Source organism: Pituophis catenifer, unplaced genomic scaffold (genome assembly GCF_029215685.1).
Source record: "Pituophis catenifer annectens isolate HBS135680 unplaced genomic scaffold, rPitCat1.0.hap2 SCAF_2, whole genome shotgun sequence".
Taxonomy (NCBI): domain Eukaryota; kingdom Metazoa; phylum Chordata; class Lepidosauria; order Squamata; family Colubridae; genus Pituophis; species Pituophis catenifer.
In genome coordinates, this window is record NW_027256882.1 from 179,010,800 (window position 1) to 179,027,982 (window position 17,183).

The window sequence follows — 17,183 nt, forward strand, 5'->3', positions numbered from 1 at the left end:
TTTTACCAACCTCGGAAAGATGGAAGGCTGAGTCAACCTTGAGCCAGTGAGACTTGAACTGCCAAAGTGCTGGCAGCCAGCAATTAGCAGAAGCAGCCTGCAGTACTGCATTCTAACCACTGCGCCTCTTAATTCAAGGTGGCAAATATGCCTAATATTTCTTCCTCCTATTTTCTCCACAACAATCCTGCAAGTTGGGTTGGTCTGAGAGAGAATGACTGGCCCAAAGTCACCCAGGTGGCTTTGATACCTAATATGGGGCTAGAACTCACAGTCTCCTGGTTTCTAGGCCATGCTGAATCTATGAATATAACTATAAATCTAGTAGATTTTCCATTCTGATTTCTTTTATTCCGGCTCTGAGGTTATATCAACCGCGGTGGCGGTTGATACTCCCAGACTTATGGTCATGGGGGATTTCAACCTGCCATCCGTGGGTGAGGCGTCTGAGGTGGCTCGGGAGTTCATGGCTTCCATGACGGCCATGGACCTGACCCAACTAATTCATGGCCCTACGCACACTGGGGGAAACACACTGGACTTGGTTTTTGTCTCTGGACAGTGGTTGAGTGATCTCGAGATAGGGGATATAGTCATCGAGCCCTTGTCATGGTCAGATCACTCGCTCCTTCGCCTTGACCTTCGAACCGCAGCACCCCGCCGCAGGGAGGCGGAACCGGTAAGATGGTACCGCCCCAGGCGCCTGATGGAACCTGATAGGCTCCAGATGGAACTTGGGCCAATCCCGGAGGTTCTGGCTCACGCCTCATCTGGGGACCTAGTTGCCGCCTGGGATAGGGCGGCGGCTGGAGCCCTGGATCGAGTCGTGCCTTTGCGGCCTCTGACCCGGCGCCGATCTCGCCTGGCTCCTTGGTTCACCGAGGAGCTGAGGGAGATGAAGCGCCGGAAAAGACGCCTAGAGAGCTGTTGGAGGGCTAGTCTTTCTGAATCTGACCGAACACTGGTAAGATCTCATATTAGGAGTTACCTAGTGGCGATAAAAGCAGCAAAGTGTTCTCATTTTGCTGCTCTTATTGCGTCATCAGATAATCGCCCGGCCGCCCTGTTTAGGGTGACCCACTCCCTGCTCCACCAGGAAGCGCGGGAGGACCCCTTGGAGGGAAGAGCCGAGGATTTTGTTCAGTATCTGTATGACAAAATCACTCAGATTCGGGCAGGTCTGGACTCTGACGCGATAGATCCAGAGAGGGTGATGGAGACAGGTCTTGAGACTGTTATCTGGGATGAGTTTGATCCTGTGACCCCAGATGACGTGGACAGGATTCTGGGTAGATTGAACGCGACCACATGTTTGTTGGACCCGTGTCCCTCCTGGTTAGTGCTGGCTTCCCGGGAGGTGACGCGAGGCTGGCTCCAGGGGATTATAAATGCTTCGTTGGGTGAGGGTGTCTTCCCCGCCGCCCTGAAAGAGGCGGTGGTAAGGCCTCTCCTCAAGAAGCCTTCCCTGGACCCGGCAGTATTGGCTAACTATCGTCCAGTCTCCAACCTTTGCTTTGTTGCGAAGGTTGTTGAGAGTGTGGTTGCGCGACAGCTACCCCAGTACCTGGATGAAGCGTCGTATCTAGATCCGTTCCAGTCGGGCTTCAGACCTGGGTACAGCACGGAAACGGCATTGGTCGCGTTGGTTGATGATCTCTGGAGGGCTCGGGACAGGGGTTGTTCCTCTGTCCTGGTCCTGTTAGACCTCTCAGCGGCTTTTGATACCATCGACCATGGTATCATGCTGCACCGGCTGGAAGGGTTGGGGGTGGGAGGCACCGTTTTACGGTGGTTCTCCTTCTTTCTCTCTGACCGGTCGCAGTCTGTGTTGACAGGGGGGCAGAGATCGACCCCGAGGCCCCTTATATGTGGGGTGCCGCAGGGATCGGTTCTCTCGCCCCTCCTGTTCAACATTTATGTAAAGCCGCTGGGTGAGATCATCCGTGGTTTCGGGGTGAAGTACCATCTGTACGCTGACGACACTCAGCTGTACATCTCCACCCCGGATCACCCCAACGATGCCCTTGAAGTGATGTCCCAGTGCCTGGAGGCCGTACGGATCTGGATGGGGAGAAACGGGCTCAGGCTCAACCCATCCAAGACCGAGTGGCTGTGGTTTCCGACGTCCCGATATAGTCAGCTGGCCCCATCGCTGGCTATTGGGGGCGAATCATTGGCCCCCACGGAAAGGGCTCGTAACTTGGGCGTCCTCCTGGATTCACGGCTGTCTTTAGAAGAGCACTTGACGGCCGTGACCGGGAGGATTTTTCATCAGGTTCGCCTGATTCGCCAGTTACGTCCCTTTCTAGATCGGGACTCGTTACACACAGTCACTCATGCCCTCGTCACCTCTCGTCTGGACTATTGTAATGCTCTCTACATGGGGCTCCCCTTGAGGTGCACCCGGAGGCTCCAACTGGCGCAGAGTGCCGCCGCGCGGGTGGTTATGGGAGCAACATGGAGCTCCCATGTAACACCTCTCCTGCGCGAGCTGCACTGGCTCCCGGTGGTCTTCCGGGTGCGCTTCAAGGTTCTGGTTACCACCTTTAAAGCGCTCCATGGCTTAGGACCTGGTTATCTACGGGACCGCCTACTACCACCAACAGCCTCCCACCGACCAGTACGCTCCCACAGAGGGGCTCCTCCAGGTGCCGTCGGCCAAACAATGTCGGCTGTCGGCCCCTAGGGGGAGAGCCTTCTCTGTGGGGGCACCGACGATCTGGAATGAGCTCCCCCCAGAGATACGGAGGATCCCGGATCTGCGCACCTTCCGCCGCGAGTTGAAGACGCTTTTATTTCATCAAGCGGGCCTCGCCTAAATTTTCTCCCTTTTAAATGAAAATTTTAAATTTTTAATTGTATTTTAAAATTATGGGTATTTTAAATTATGGGTATAAATTCAGCCAAATTTATTTAATCTATTTTATTCGATTTTAAATTTTGTATATTTATGTGTTTTATTTCATGGCTGTACACCGCCCTGAGTCCTTCGGGAGTAGGGCGGTATAGAAATTCAATAAATAATAAATAATAATAATAATAATATGTATTTTCATTTGAAATACAGTAATAGAGAAAAGTTATAAAGTATTGCCCAGTCCTTATGCCACTTGAAAGAGGACTAGGGAGACAAAATACAAGATAATACAAAATACAAGATGATACAAGATGGCTTAGGACCTGGTTACCTACAGGACCGCCTCCAATAGCCTCCCACCGGCCGGTACGCTCTCATAGAGAGGGGTTCCTCCCGGTGCCATCGGCCAAACAGTGTCGACTGGCGGGCCCCAGGGGGAGAGCCTTCTCTGTGGGGGCACCTACTATCTGGAATGAGCTCCCCCCAGAGATACGGAGGATCCCGGATCTGCGCACCTTCCTCTGCGCTCTTAAGAGCTTTTTATTCCATCAGGCTGGCCTGGCCATCTTTTCCCTTTTTCCCTTTTTAAAATGTAAATTTTAATCTGTTTTAAATTATTGGGGTTTTAAATCCGTCTTGCGCCAAATTGTTTAATTCGGTTTTACTTTGCTTTTAAATTTTGTATTTATGTGTTTTATCTGTGGCTGTTCACCGCCCTGAGTCCTTCAGGAGTAGGGCGGTATATAAATCAAATAAAAAAAAAATTGCAACTGACAGCAATCTTTTTCATTTTTTAATATCTGTTGTGGACTTTAACTATTTGGCACACTGACTTTTTAATGATCAAAGAAAAGCTTTGTTTACTGCTTTATGTTAACAGATCTGTACCTCTATACTTAGAAAAAAACACAATGTCAAATTGTGTTATATGTAAGAGAGAAAATTATAGTGTTCCCATATTTAATTTGACCTAATTAACACCATGCGCTGCAAGTTTTGAGATACCTGACACTCAGTGGATCAGCATTTTTGACAGCTGAATAAAGACAAGTATCTTAACAGGTGTGTGGGACCCCCGAATACATTGCACCTGAGGTGATCCTTCGCCAAGGTTATGGGAAGCCAGTGGACTGGTGGGCCATGGGCATCATCCTCTATGAATTCCTGGTGGGCTGTGTACCATTCTTTGGAGACACTCCTGAAGAGCTGTTTGGCCAGGTCATCACTGGTACGTAGAGCAAATGTTGCTCCTCTTAGGGGATCATTGGTTACTTACTTTAGAATTTGTTCCAAGTTTGTAGGTGGATTTTAGACTAAACTGACACCCCCCCCCCCAAAAAAAGGCAGAGGAAATACAAATTACTATATTTTTGCAAAGAAGACTACATGGGCATTTCCATGAAGTCACAGGTGGCTTTTCTTCTGGATAAAGAAATAAAATGGAGGAAGTAAAGAGCAACATGAAATTGTGAGGGAAGCATTGTGTAGAACCAATGTTTTGAGATACAGCTCCTGCTACCCTGTATTCTTAAATTACATCATTTAAGTTGCAGCCTCAGTAGGAGGAGCTATTTTTATAACCCCTCCTCTTTTGGAGCCTCTTCCACCTGATCTGCTTTCCCAAGTGCCATTATCCGATTGCAACAGCCTGTCTTTATTTCCTTGCTTTCAGATGACATCTTGTGGCCAGAAGGAGAGGAGGCGCTCCCCTCAGATGCTCAGCATCTGATCTCTTGCCTCCTGCAAACCAATCCTCTTCTCCGCCTGGGAGCAGGTAAGGTCAGACAAGAGAGGGAAGGAGCTATGGGTACAGCATTCCAGCTCATAAGGAAATAGGTTTTTCTTTCCTCTTAGGCTTCAAAGAGTTGACCAACTATGGCCATAGCAAGCATCCCCAGTTCCCCATCCTTTCTCTCTATAAAGTATCTCTGGCAACAGGATCCAAATTTCTTAGCTAAGCACTACGGTGGCTCCTTGGCTCATTCTTTTTTCTTAGGGTGAGTTTTGATCTTGCCCAGTAGAGGACAGCAAACCCTTGTTTTCCTTCATTTACACAGGTGGCGCCTATGAAGTGAAACAGCATGCATTTTTCAAAGAACTAGATTGGAATGGGCTTCTGAGGCAGAAAGCGGAGTTCATCCCTCATCTGGAATCTGAGGAAGACACCAGCTATTTTGACAGCAAGTGTTAACTTTTCTTTCTCTCCCTGCCTCAACCTGAATATTTTAGTTAATAGTTTGAACTCTGCTGAAGACAGTTACCTAGTTGTCCCTGACCATACACCTTTAAATCAGCATCACTCGACTGGCTTTTATAGAAAGATCCCAAGTATTCTTGTGATTTTCTTTCCTCTCTTGATAAAATAGCAGCTATGAATGAGCAATATTCATAAGGACCACAACAAGGGGGAGGGGGGTAGAAGGCTATGTAGCTTTAATGGAAGCATTCTTGTTTGCCAAGCAGAATAGCTGCCTAATATTTCCAGGAAAGGCAGGAAAACATCCTAGAACAGTTTTTCTCCATCTTAGCATCATTAAGATGTCTAGACTTCAACTCTCAGAATCTTCAGCCAGTAGTCTTACAACCACAGTTGAATCTAGAATTTTACTCATCAGTCATTGCAATCATGTGAATCACTATGTGACTGGACTCCATTTTATGACCATTCTTACAATGATCATTAAATGAATCATGTGGTCACAAAGCCAAATTGGCTTATCCAATAGGTGGTTTTTGTCAGAAAACAGCAAAATAATAATAATAATCCCAAAACATGATCATATGACTGGTCGTAAGTGTGAGCCAGTTGCCAAGTGCCTGAAATGTGATCACATGACCATTGGGGATTGTGCGGCAGTTGCAACCTTTTTTGAGTCTGTTGTAACTTTGAACAGTTGTTAAGCTACTGGTTGTAAGTCAAGGACTACCTGTAAAAGTTGTTAATTTTGAAAAACGCTTTCCTAGACAGCAACTGGCAGCCATTGACACCGGTGCTGAACTAAGAGCCAATGTTCTGGCACCGCGAAAAGACACTGCCTCTATTCCTGGAAAAGTTTTAAAGCATATCTATCTACTTCTCTGATATTTGATGCTGACTGTCTTGTAAAAACAAGATCTGCGAGATTCTGACAGGAGAAATGTTACTTTTATTGTTCTTGTAGTCCAGTCAGTTATGAGACATTAAAAGAGAACTCTTTCAAGGCACATGGGAAAGAGCACCCTGTACTGAGATTTTGTTTACCTAAGGCCACTTAAGTAGTGGGCACAGGGAAGCAAAATCATTGGGCTAAGTCCCAGAAGTTATACCACCTGGATTTCTGTGAGCCTCATGAGCTCTTCTTTCTCATTTTAGCCCGCTCTGATCGTTACCACCACATTAATTCCTATGATGATGAAGATACGACTGAAGATGAACCAGTGGAGATACGCCAGTTTTCATCTTGTTCTCCCAGATTCAGCAAGGTAAAGCCCTTATTTACTGCAATTCTTTCTGAGGGCCACTTTGGTGTGAAAGAAGGAGAATAAAGGATTAGAACGAAATACCAGGAGACCCTGAGTCCTGGTCTTCCCTTAGGCATGAAAACTGGCTGGGTGAATTTTGTGCCAGTCGGTCCCCCTCCTCCAACCAGAGGTGACTATTGGGGAGAAAATAAGAGGAGGGAGCACTATGTATGCCCCTTGTAGTTGTACAAAATAAAAACGGGCTTAAAATCTAATAATTGATTTGTAATACCTTTGCACGGATGCTGTGGAATACATATAAAGAGCAGGAATGGGCATTCTGTCACCCATCCAGTTGTTTATAGCACAACTTGGAGAGTGCCAGATTCATATTCATCACTGAATTAGGAAAAGTGTTAGGGCAACCAAAGTTTGCTATTTGCTTTGTAAGAACCATGGGATGTGTGAGCAGGTTACAAATAGTTCCCAGTAAATACAAACCAGAAACTACATTTACTGGCTTCCATTAAAACCAAAATAGGGAAGCCAACTTTGAGCCACAATACCTTAGATTCATATCCTGGTTTATTCACCTGCATTTTAAGTTTGTTTGTTTGTTTGTTTGTTTGTTTATTATATCATATCTGCATAGCCACCCATCTCACAAGACAATCTTTTCTGTTTTTAAAGTGCATATTTAAATCTTTTTTAAGTTAACAAATAATGCCTCAAACTCTGTAGTCAAGATTGAAGATAAAATGTGCAGACACTTGAATAATTCTGTGAAATGGTTGATGCTTCTGCTGCTTTTATTATTAGCCTGCCCTGTCCAAAAGATTATACAAGGTTGAAATGAAAACAGATTATGTCTGAAATTTACATCATGGATATGCAGATATTTTAGGTTGCAATGTTACAAAGAAGCATAAGGAAGCATGGATTGGGGATAGTTGTCCCACAATCCTATGAAATACTTTTTTACTCACATATAAGTTGCTGTGTGTTTTCCTACCTCCATGTTTGCTGAGATAATCTGTGTCTAAGGGGAGTCCAGTTTTAGGAGATGATTGACAGGGGAGGGGAGCTTAGTTTCTCTGGCCCTGGCCAATTCTCTATGTCAGGGCTCCCCAACCCCTGGTCTGCAGACCCTACTGGTCTGCAGCCTGTTGGGAACTGGGCCACCCAAGTGCTGGGTGAACGCGCAAAGCTTCATTTGCACATGCGCAGGATCTAGGTTACACACGCGAAACCATTCCCCCACCCCCACTGCTGCCGTCACTGCCTCCATAACCACTGCCAGTCCACTGAGCCAGAAAGGTTGGGGGGCACTTCTCTACATGACCTCTTACTGAGATTTTCCTTCCTCCTTGATAGGTGGAAAAAGTGATCTGGGATAGACTGGAAAGTGGGAGAATTGACCAACAGGAGGGTGTGAAGGCCCATCATGAATTCTTGTGTTGGGGAGAGGATTTTTATTCCTATCTTGGGAATGGAGGTGAATTTGTGGCTTGTGGCTAGGATTGTGACTGGATTGTGTCATATACTGTATCTTCCATTAATATTTCTCATTAAACTGGTACAGCCCATCTCTTTCCTCCTCTTCTTTGCCCTTTTATTCCAGGTGTACAGCAGTATGGAGCACCTCTCCCAGCATGAGCAAAAGACTTCAGGTGTCACCAAGCGGGATCAGAGCAACAAACACAAAGATGACAGGCTTAGCAAACGGGAAAGCCTCGGCAGCTTCACGCTTCGGGACAAGAGCTGGCGCACCAGCTCTCCAGAAATGTGAGTCTCACCTGGGCTGTTCTGCAGCGACTGTCCCTTTCCCAGGGCAGGAGGGTTATATCTAGGGTGGCTAGGGAAAGAGAAGGTCAGTGTGGATTTGAGGGGCTCCTTGGGAGATCTGGTGAGCTGGCTGTTGCTACTCGGCAACAAGGGATGGGAGGTCTCTTTCTGAACATTCAAATCCTTGGTGATGTGGCAGTGGAAACTAACACTTTTGGCATTGAGAAAATGGTTCATATATCTAGCATAATCAGCAGCAGCTCAGTTTGTGTGTGTGAGGGAGGGAGGGGGGGGGGAGAGGGGGAGAAATGTGAGAGGTGTGAAAAGTGCTGCCTTTCATTTGTACATGTTTTCTTATTTCAAAAAATTGATTGAAAAGGAAAAAGAACTCAGTCAAAATGTCTATACAAGTAGAAATAGAAACTATCTGTCCCAATGAAACCTAGATGGCTTTTCAAGGAAAAAAAAAAAAAACTAATGATAAAGTGTAATAAATACGTTTATTAAGAGGGAAGGTCATATTTTAAAAGGTCTTGTTTATTCACACGGTATTAACTCTAAAGATGCAAAGCAACCAAAAGGAGGAGGAGGAGGAGGAGAGTTCATGGGCTCAGTTTCAGCCTCACTGATTACAATTTGTTATCACTGACCAAGGCAGAACCAAACTGAGATTCAGTGAACCACTCCTGGTGAAACTTGTGGACTTCAGTTAACCCTGGCAGAATTTTTCATAACAACCTTTGGTCCAAACATATCGAGGCTAAGTCAGTTTGCTGGCTTCTGTCCTACAGGAAGCAACTCTCGGCCTCGGAGTCATCATACACCGAGAGTGATTCGAGTCCCCCACTGGGAGCCCGACGGCGTTTCTCAGCCCTGATGGATACCAGCCGTTTTGCTGTGCCATTGGAAAGTGACAACGAGATTCCTGGCAAGGGACCATTGAAGGCTCCTGCGGAAAATGGGCCTGTAGGAGCCACCCCTCAGTCTGAAGGCAAGGAGGGCAAGGAGGGAGCAGGAGATGTTGCACAGGGTCCTGCTCCTGTGGAGACTGAGGCAGGTGAGTACAGACTATGGCAAGGTAGGTAGCCATTTGCAAATAAAAAATAAAAAAAAAGAAAAAAGAAAATCCTGTGGCTTTGATGGGCTAAGAAAATAAACCAGAGTCAAAGGTTTCCTACATTCGTTGCAGGATGTCTCCACTATGGCTTAAACCAGTTTTTGGTCCATCATCATTCTTTTCACCTCTTTTCTAGGCCACAAATCCCTCTCCCTTCCATTCTCTAGGGAGGAGTAGCATTCTTGGTCAAAGTGATCTCATTTCACTGGATAGCACAGCACCTGGATAGTGTAGGTTGAGTCACCTTTGACTGTTTCCAAGCCTCCGGGCTTCATTTCAGTATTTACCTGAAATGTCTATTCAGAGTCTGGTTGTCTTTCCAGTAGATATTATAACCTGGATGCCCAGATCCCAGCAAGTGTGGGGATTCAACGATTTGTTCTCCAGCGTAGGCATCTGTTTGGAGGAAATAGTAAATTTCCAGAATGCCTGCCGCAGGGTTTGGCTTGAGGAAATGCATATTTTTGCCCTGGCTCCCACTCCCCTGGTAGCGCAGCTGTTGCAAGAAGTGCATGTTCAAGCAACGTATCAGAATAGTGGCAATGGATATTAAATTTGGCCTTTTACTGTGATGCCTAAGGCAGGAATTGTGCTCACACGCACACATTACATCCAGAGATGGAAGTTTTTGAATGCTCTTAAGACCATTGCTTCTTGTCCTTTTGAGAGGGATGGCTTCAAACGTTAGTGGCATTGAGTGACGCAACAGTTCCTTTTACAACTGTGTGCATATGTATGTATGTATAAAAGCTTTCATGCTGCCTTACTTCTGCAGAAGTAAGAAAGTGCTCTCTTCATATTAGCAGCCCTAAAAAGACAGTGTCCTTTCAACCCATTTTATTTTATTTTTATCTCAGTCATGCTTATTTCCCTTTAGCAGATATTGTGTTTGTGATTTAGTTTTAGGGCCTTGTACCTTTCCGAAGCCATTTTATTTACAATATAATGGTGTTTATTTTGCATAGTTTATATCATAGTTGAGTTTTATATCAAAAGATTGGACCTACATGTTGTCATCATGTTGCTGTTAAGAAAGGTACCATATGTCTTAATGTGGGAAAAGAGAACCAGGAGACATGCTTAATAAGAAACTCTGCACAGTACAAGCTTTGCCTCTTGTCTGAACAGGAAGTCTGCTCTTCATTGTGCTTGGCTTTTGATTCCTCACCTGGTTACTCTACGGCAATAGACTGCTGAGTTGTAAGTGTTTGGTGCTTCCAAACGTAATGTGATTTTTGGAAGCTGCCATCACTTACCGTTCTGAATTTGGAGTCCCCTGAAGGGTAGGTTGCAAGCTGGGATTTCCCAACCATTAAACTCCAGCTCTGCTTTACAAATGTCCTGAGAATTGGCAGAGAGATGGTCTGCTCCTTTGTGGAACAGAGACAGTTGTGAGGCACAAACCACTTAACAACATCCTTGGTGATGAGTCCCAAGGGGGATAAACAGGACCCATTCCATCCCTTTACATGCTCTCTAAGAGGTCAAAAAAAAAAAGAAAAGAAAAGAAAAGGTTTCTAAGAGTTTAGCAGCCCAAGAATCTTAATTGCACAGCTTTGACTCTCTGGCAACTTAGTTTGTGCAACAGCACCTTCTTTCAGACCACGAGACTGTTTAGCAATACCAAGGCAAGCACATTTCAACATTTAAAGGGTCAGCCATCATTTGTCATTCCTTTTCATAACACTCCTATTAGAATGTGGACCAGAAACCTAAGCTTAAGCCTTTCATGTTACGTGATGATGCAGATAAAGCCTCGGTGTACATGCACGCAAACAGGCACATGCATACTCATATCACCATCTCCACTTTCTCTTGAATCCTGCTACCTGCTGCATTATATTTCCCAGAATGCTTTGATGATGCTGGCTGGGAATTCTGAAGCAACACACGGACAGCATCAGATTGATGAAGGCTGTTGTTGTGGGAAGGGTTTGACGAGCAGCATTATGGTTTATTTGCCAGCGGTCCTTCAAAGAACAGGGGTTGATCTGTAATCCTCACAATGCCCTCTGTGGGGTGGAGGGGGTGATGGTGGGCAGTTCATGTGGTGGTGCCCTGTGGCTCTTGTTTGGAGGTGGGGTTCCCTGAGTGTGGTCCTGTGATCTAGGGCTTGAGTCATCATCCCTCTCTCTCCCCTCCCCAATAGGCGATAAATCAAAAGCGGGTGAGCTACAGCCCCCCAAAGAGCTGGACCCATCTGCCCCCAGAGCTACCAATGACTTGGTGCTGCGTCGGGCCCGGCACCAACAGCTCTCAGGGGACACCGCCACGGCTGAGAAGCGCAGCTCCCGCACAGGGGGCAAGGTCATCAAATCTGCCTCAGCTACTGCATTGTCGGTCATAATCCCCACAGGTACGCCCCCTCCTCCTCCTCTTCATCCCTCCCCCCACACACACTCCCCAGACCCCTAGAAACGGCATCCTCCTTTGAGCCTGACCCGCCCACGCTCACTGAACACCCTCCAGTCACCTTCTGTCTTTGCCCCACCAGGCTGTTCACCACACAGACCACTGGCCTAAGACACCCACCCACCCCGCCCTCTCTTGCACTGTGTCCTTCATGTTCCCTTCACCCTCCTGAGCACTGAGCTCCTCTAGAGTCCCCCATTTCCTTGGTACAGGGATTCTCTCTCCCCACTCTAATAGGAATCAGTACCAAACTTGTGTTCAGTAGAGTCCCCATAATGGTTGTCTTGTGGCTTTGCATGATCTCTTCCACCCACCCACCCTGCCCTTTGGTTCTTCTAGTGTAGTTGCTGGGCTGTATGTATTCTGCAAAAAGCCTGTCACAACAGAAGTGGGATGCTGCAACTCTTTGTAGGGTTTATGCAAATGAAGCAGATTTGCTTGATAGAATGTTCTTTGCATGGCTGATCTTTTCTGTTCAAATCCTCTGCTTCTGTTACTTATGAGAAGAGGTAAATAAGCTAGGGGGAGGCACCCAAAACTACCTCACCTGACCAGTAGCAAGAGTCTGATTCAGTCATACCCACTGAGGTCTCGCTTGGCACACATTCGGTTGTATCTCTCTAGTCATCGACAGCTAGAAACTGGAAGGCTGAATTTTGTGCCAGGGTAGCCTATGTGCAGCTTGAAAATGCACCATGCCCTCAGCCCTTGTAATTGCCTGTATGTGTCAGTGGTTGGTACTATGTACTTAAGAGTCACCCGAAATATCCCAATGATACATTACTTGGGGAAACATTTCCAGCTAGAAAAACACATACAAGTAGTCCTCGACTTATGACTGGCCGCTTAACGACAATTCAGAGTTACAACAGATTCCTCCCCCCCAAAGATGCTTATATGACCTGGTTTCAAAGTTACTGCTGCTGCAAATGCCCTCACCATTGCTTATCCTTACCATCGACCACAGGGATGCTCCACCTATCACCCTCACCCATCCCACTGGGTCCCTGCAAGGCTCGGCCTGCTCCCAAGCCGGCCACTCAGCCACACAAGGGAGCCTAAAGCCAGTTGGCAGAAATGACCAGCACACAGAGGAGCCCAGCCGATGTGATGCAAAGTGAAGCTCAGCATTCTCATGCTATTCTGCAAGCAAGTAGTACCTTCTCACAAGATTGTAAGGGGTCTGGTTTTTTTAAGGAGGCTCCAGAAACTACACAAGCAAATAGAACCTTGTTGCAGCCCATCGCAACATGCAACCATAATGGGCAGGTTCCATCATGGTCATAAGTCGAGGACTATCTGTACTGGATATTTTTTAACCTCTGGTGCCTGCAAAAACACTTATTATTCCTCATTAAAAAACCTCTACTGACCAGTTTTTAATGTTACCTGTCCTCCAGTAGTTCCCCAGTGTTCTAAATTCTGTACCACTCCCTTGCCAAAATGTCCTGGGAGCTGGCAGAAAATAATAAAAGGGTAAAGCTAGGCTGGTGCCAATGCCCCCAAGAAACTGGTCTCCAGTTACTACAGCAGGGAAGCAAAGAGCCCTGTGGTGCGCTTGTCCTCTATGTCCATGGAAAGCATCTTGCTTACCCCTTAATTTTCTTTTGCTCTCTCCTTTCAGTGGAGCAGCACAGCAGCTCACCACTGGCCAGCCCAATGTCTCCCCGATCACTCTCCTCTAATCCTTCATCCCGAGATTCCTCCCCATCCCGAGACTACTCTCCTGCGGTCACCAGCTTGCGCTCCCCAATCACTATCCAGCGGTCAGGCAAGAAGTATGGCTTCACACTGCGTGCCATCCGTGTGTATCTGGGAGACAGCGATGTGTATAGCGTGGATCACATTGTCTGGGTAAGAAGACATTCTGGATAAGAAAATGGTCAAGAAAGAGCCTTATAGCTAATGAAATAGAAATTAGCTGCAAGGACTCTCCTGTCACAACGATGAACCTATTGTCCTATGAATAAATGGGAGGCAGCAGTCTTGAGAGACATTCTCTTGGCTTTTTTCTTGACAGCATGTGGAGGAAGGGGGTCCAGCCCATGAGGCAGGTCTGTGTGCAGGGGATCTCATTACTCATGTCAATGGAGAGCCAGTACATGGTCTGGTGCACACTGAGGTGGTGGAACTCATCCTAAAGGTAAGCAGAAGTATGCAAGAAATGTGGAGAGTCTCTGATGGAGCCGAGACCCTGTGTTTTTGTTACTTTCCTACAGCCAGCTTACCTTTCTTTCCCCTAGAGTGGAAATAAGGTGATGGTGACTACTACGCCCTTTGAGAACACCTCCATCCGGATTGGACCAGCCCGCAAGAGCAGCTACAAGTCCAAAATGGCTAGAAGAAACAAGAGGAGCACCAGCAAAGAAGGGCAGGAGAGGTGAGCTGCATAGAGAGAACGGGAGGGGAACTAAAGGAACAAGTAAGGTGTATCAAGGATAGCTTGATCCCCTCTATGTTCATTGGGGTTTGGGAGTTCATCTAGTGTAATGCCCTGCTCAATGTGATTTCTTTATTCTAGCAGCAAGAAGCGCAGCTCCTTGTTCCGCAAGATCACCAAACAGTCAAATTTGCTGCACACCAGCCGTAGCTTATCATCCTTGAATCGCTCCTTATCCTCCAGTGATAGCTTGCCTGGCTCACCCACCCATGGTTTGAGTGCCCGTTCACCCACCCAGAGCCTGAGGTCCACTCCTGACTCTGCATACCTAGGTAAGAGGTTGGGACAGCTATGGTTGCTAATGGTGGGGTTGGATGGGAAGGGAGGATAATGAGAACTGTTTATGACAGACTTATATGCTAGGAATATTTTTCTTGGCCTTTGAAGAAGACTGAAGACATAGCTGGGGCACCTGGCTTCTTTTTTTCATCAAGCTTTCTTTTCATAAAAAAAGGTGATATTCTTTAGTTCAGATGGGAAACCAGTAATCCAAAGATTGCTGAGCCATAATTTCTAGGATTACCCAATGGTTATATTAGCTAGCATTTCCAATCAGCGTTATCTAAAGAGCCAAAGATTCTCCACTTCCCATCCCCAAAGGCCTGATTTCTGTAAAATGCTCTTTTCCATTGCCAAGCAGGAATCCCCATGGTGGTCCTTCCAACTAATCCTATGCATCTGATAGGAGGTTTGAGAGAGATTGTAAGATTCTACTCTGCGTTTCTCACTTAAAGAAATAATGAAATATAGCAGTGGCAGTTCCTAAACTGGATCCTCAACTCACAAATGAGCAATTACAAATTGCTCCAATACCCCAAAGATAAAGCCATAATACTCCCAGTTTAAGAACGACTGATCTAGATCAGTGTAAAAATGTAAGTGTGAATAATTGCATGAGGAACATGTCCTGGTCAGTCTTCAGGTGGATCTGTAAGATGGAAGCCCTATGCCATTTCCTTGCAGGGGAACCCACAGCACCTCTTCTGATTCTCTAAAAGCGTGAGAGAATGCTCCATGGTACATCTCATCTTTCCTCTCTTTACCTCTTTGTAGGTGCCTCTTCTCAGAGCAGTTCCCCAGCCTCCAGTACACCCAATTCACCCGCCACCACGTCCCACCACATGCGGCCCAGCACTCTGCATGGCCTATCTCCCAAACTGCATCGCCAGTACCGTTCGGCCCGTTGCAAGTCAGCTGGAAACATTCCCCTCTCACCACTGGCACATACGCCCTCACCTACACAATCCTCACCGCCGCCACTTCCCGGCCATACCGTGGGCAGCTCCAACACCACCCAGAGCTTTCCTGCAAAGCTTCATTCTTCACCACCAGTGGTACGGCCACGCCCCAAGAGCGCAGAGCCCCCTCGTTCACCACTTTTGAAGCGGGTGCAATCAGCGGAAAAACTGGGCTCTCTCTTAAGTGCGGAGAAGAAGGTGGTAGTGAGAAAACATAGCCTGGAGGTGGTGCACTCTGAATACCGCAAAGACTTCTATGGGGAGCCTGGCCTTCACAGCCTAGCTGAGTCAGATGGGGAAAGTCCCAGTGAATCTGGCACTCCAAAGCCCTTGGCCACCCGGCGCCTGGGCCGGCAGGAATCCCCCCTTAGTTTTGGGGTCGGAGATGGAGAAGCAGCTTCGGAGACCAATGCCAAAGCAAGGGGGCCAGATGCTGTTCCTGGGGATTGCAGGAGGAGCCAAGCTGTGCAGACCGAGGAGGCTTTTGCAGCAGCAAACCGAGCCCTGACTAAAGCCCTGAGCCCTGTTCAAGAGCACGAGCAAGGCAGAAAAGGCAGCCTGGAGGCAGATGTGATTCCCCGGGGCCCTGTCCCCATTGTGTTGGAACCGAAAGAGAGCCAAGATCCTGGCCCTCCAGGAAAGACCACTGTGCAGCCTGTCCAAGACAAGATTGGCTCGCCCAAGGAGAAGTGGATCTTGGAGGTCGTGGAAGAGCACACCACGTTGGGAACCTGTGTAAAAACCCCCAGTTGCCTCTGCCCAGAGGAAACCAAGAATGGACTGAAGCGAAGCTCAGCTGAAGCCAAGGGAAAACGAGGGAAAGAAGAGCTACCTGTCTTGGCATCAGGGAGCAAGTGTGCAGGAGACACGCCCCGACCCCCAGCTCCTACTCTGGAGAAGAAAGGGGCTGCTCACTGAACCAGAGGAGAGTTGATTTTCTCACCCTCCTGGCCCCCCAGGACCATACTAGTAGAACCAATGTCGTATTTGCCTTCCAGCCTTCATGGTATGGCAGCAGTAAGGTAGCAAAGCTGTATTCCCAACAGAGCTGGAAGGGGGCGCTCCTTAAGCTCTCTGTGAATACGAAGGGCAGAGGCAACAGTGCCTCCGCCTCAGCCATCCCTTTGTGAATGGCATGTCTACTCCTAAGCCTTGTAAAGTACCTATACATATCTCTTGCTATATATATATATTATATTATAATATTTATATAAATATAAATACAAATATATATATAAATATATATATATATATATACACACACAAGTAAAACTATACATGAAATGGTTAATACTGTGATCACTCCCTTCCCCAACCTCACACCCATTGTACTGTGCTTCAGGCTATTTCTTGAAATCTGTATAATAAAAAATAATAAGAATTGATGTTTAGGGAAACAATTAGAATTGGAATGCAAAACACCAGGCAATGTTTGAATGCAGCAAGTTTTCATCCTTCACAAAGTTCAAAAAGTCCAGTGAAAATTCTTGTGGCATCTGAATCTCTGCAGGCAAGGCTGTATGCAAAGAGGAAGGTCCAATGTCATGCACATTTGTCACAGAATGATTAGCACTGGGGCATGGGAGTTGAGGGAGTGGACAGGAGAGCTCTTGGGATATTGTCAAAGTAGCATCAAAGGAACTGCAAGTAAGCAGCTCCAATATTCACGTCCCCAGTTCACCCACCTGCATAACAAGTCACCTTTCTGTCTGCTTCAGGTGAGGCTGGTTCTTTCTATTTTGCTTTCCTAATTTCAACGATAAATTATTGGAGTTATATATGTTCTTCACATGTGAGCAATTTGAATAACAAATGAGTTATCAGGTGAAGTAAGTGGGTCAGCCTTTAGTTGTGGGGTTGTAAATCTGTTCCATCCCGAAGAGGAGCTAATAT

General features: G+C 46.7%; 1 protein-coding gene across 1 annotated transcript in view; it reads left to right on the top strand.

The window, feature by feature from the left end:
* MAST1 (microtubule associated serine/threonine kinase 1) overlaps positions 1-16,364 on the top strand; it is a 60,343-nt gene extending 43,979 nt beyond the window's left edge. Inside the window, exons 15-26 of the mRNA XM_070935229.1 lie at positions 3,920-4,085; positions 4,530-4,631; positions 4,915-5,037; positions 6,210-6,319; positions 7,920-8,083; positions 8,875-9,140; positions 11,350-11,556; positions 13,237-13,466; positions 13,633-13,755; positions 13,856-13,992; positions 14,134-14,324; positions 15,106-16,364. Of these exons, the coding sequence (XP_070791330.1) occupies positions 3,920-4,085; positions 4,530-4,631; positions 4,915-5,037; positions 6,210-6,319; positions 7,920-8,083; positions 8,875-9,140; positions 11,350-11,556; positions 13,237-13,466; positions 13,633-13,755; positions 13,856-13,992; positions 14,134-14,324; positions 15,106-16,208 (2,922 nt within the window). The 3' untranslated portion in view covers positions 16,209-16,364. The remainder of the gene's footprint in view (positions 1-3,919; positions 4,086-4,529; positions 4,632-4,914; positions 5,038-6,209; positions 6,320-7,919; positions 8,084-8,874; positions 9,141-11,349; positions 11,557-13,236; positions 13,467-13,632; positions 13,756-13,855; positions 13,993-14,133; positions 14,325-15,105) is intronic.
* The last annotated feature ends 819 nt before the right edge of the window (positions 16,365-17,183 follow it).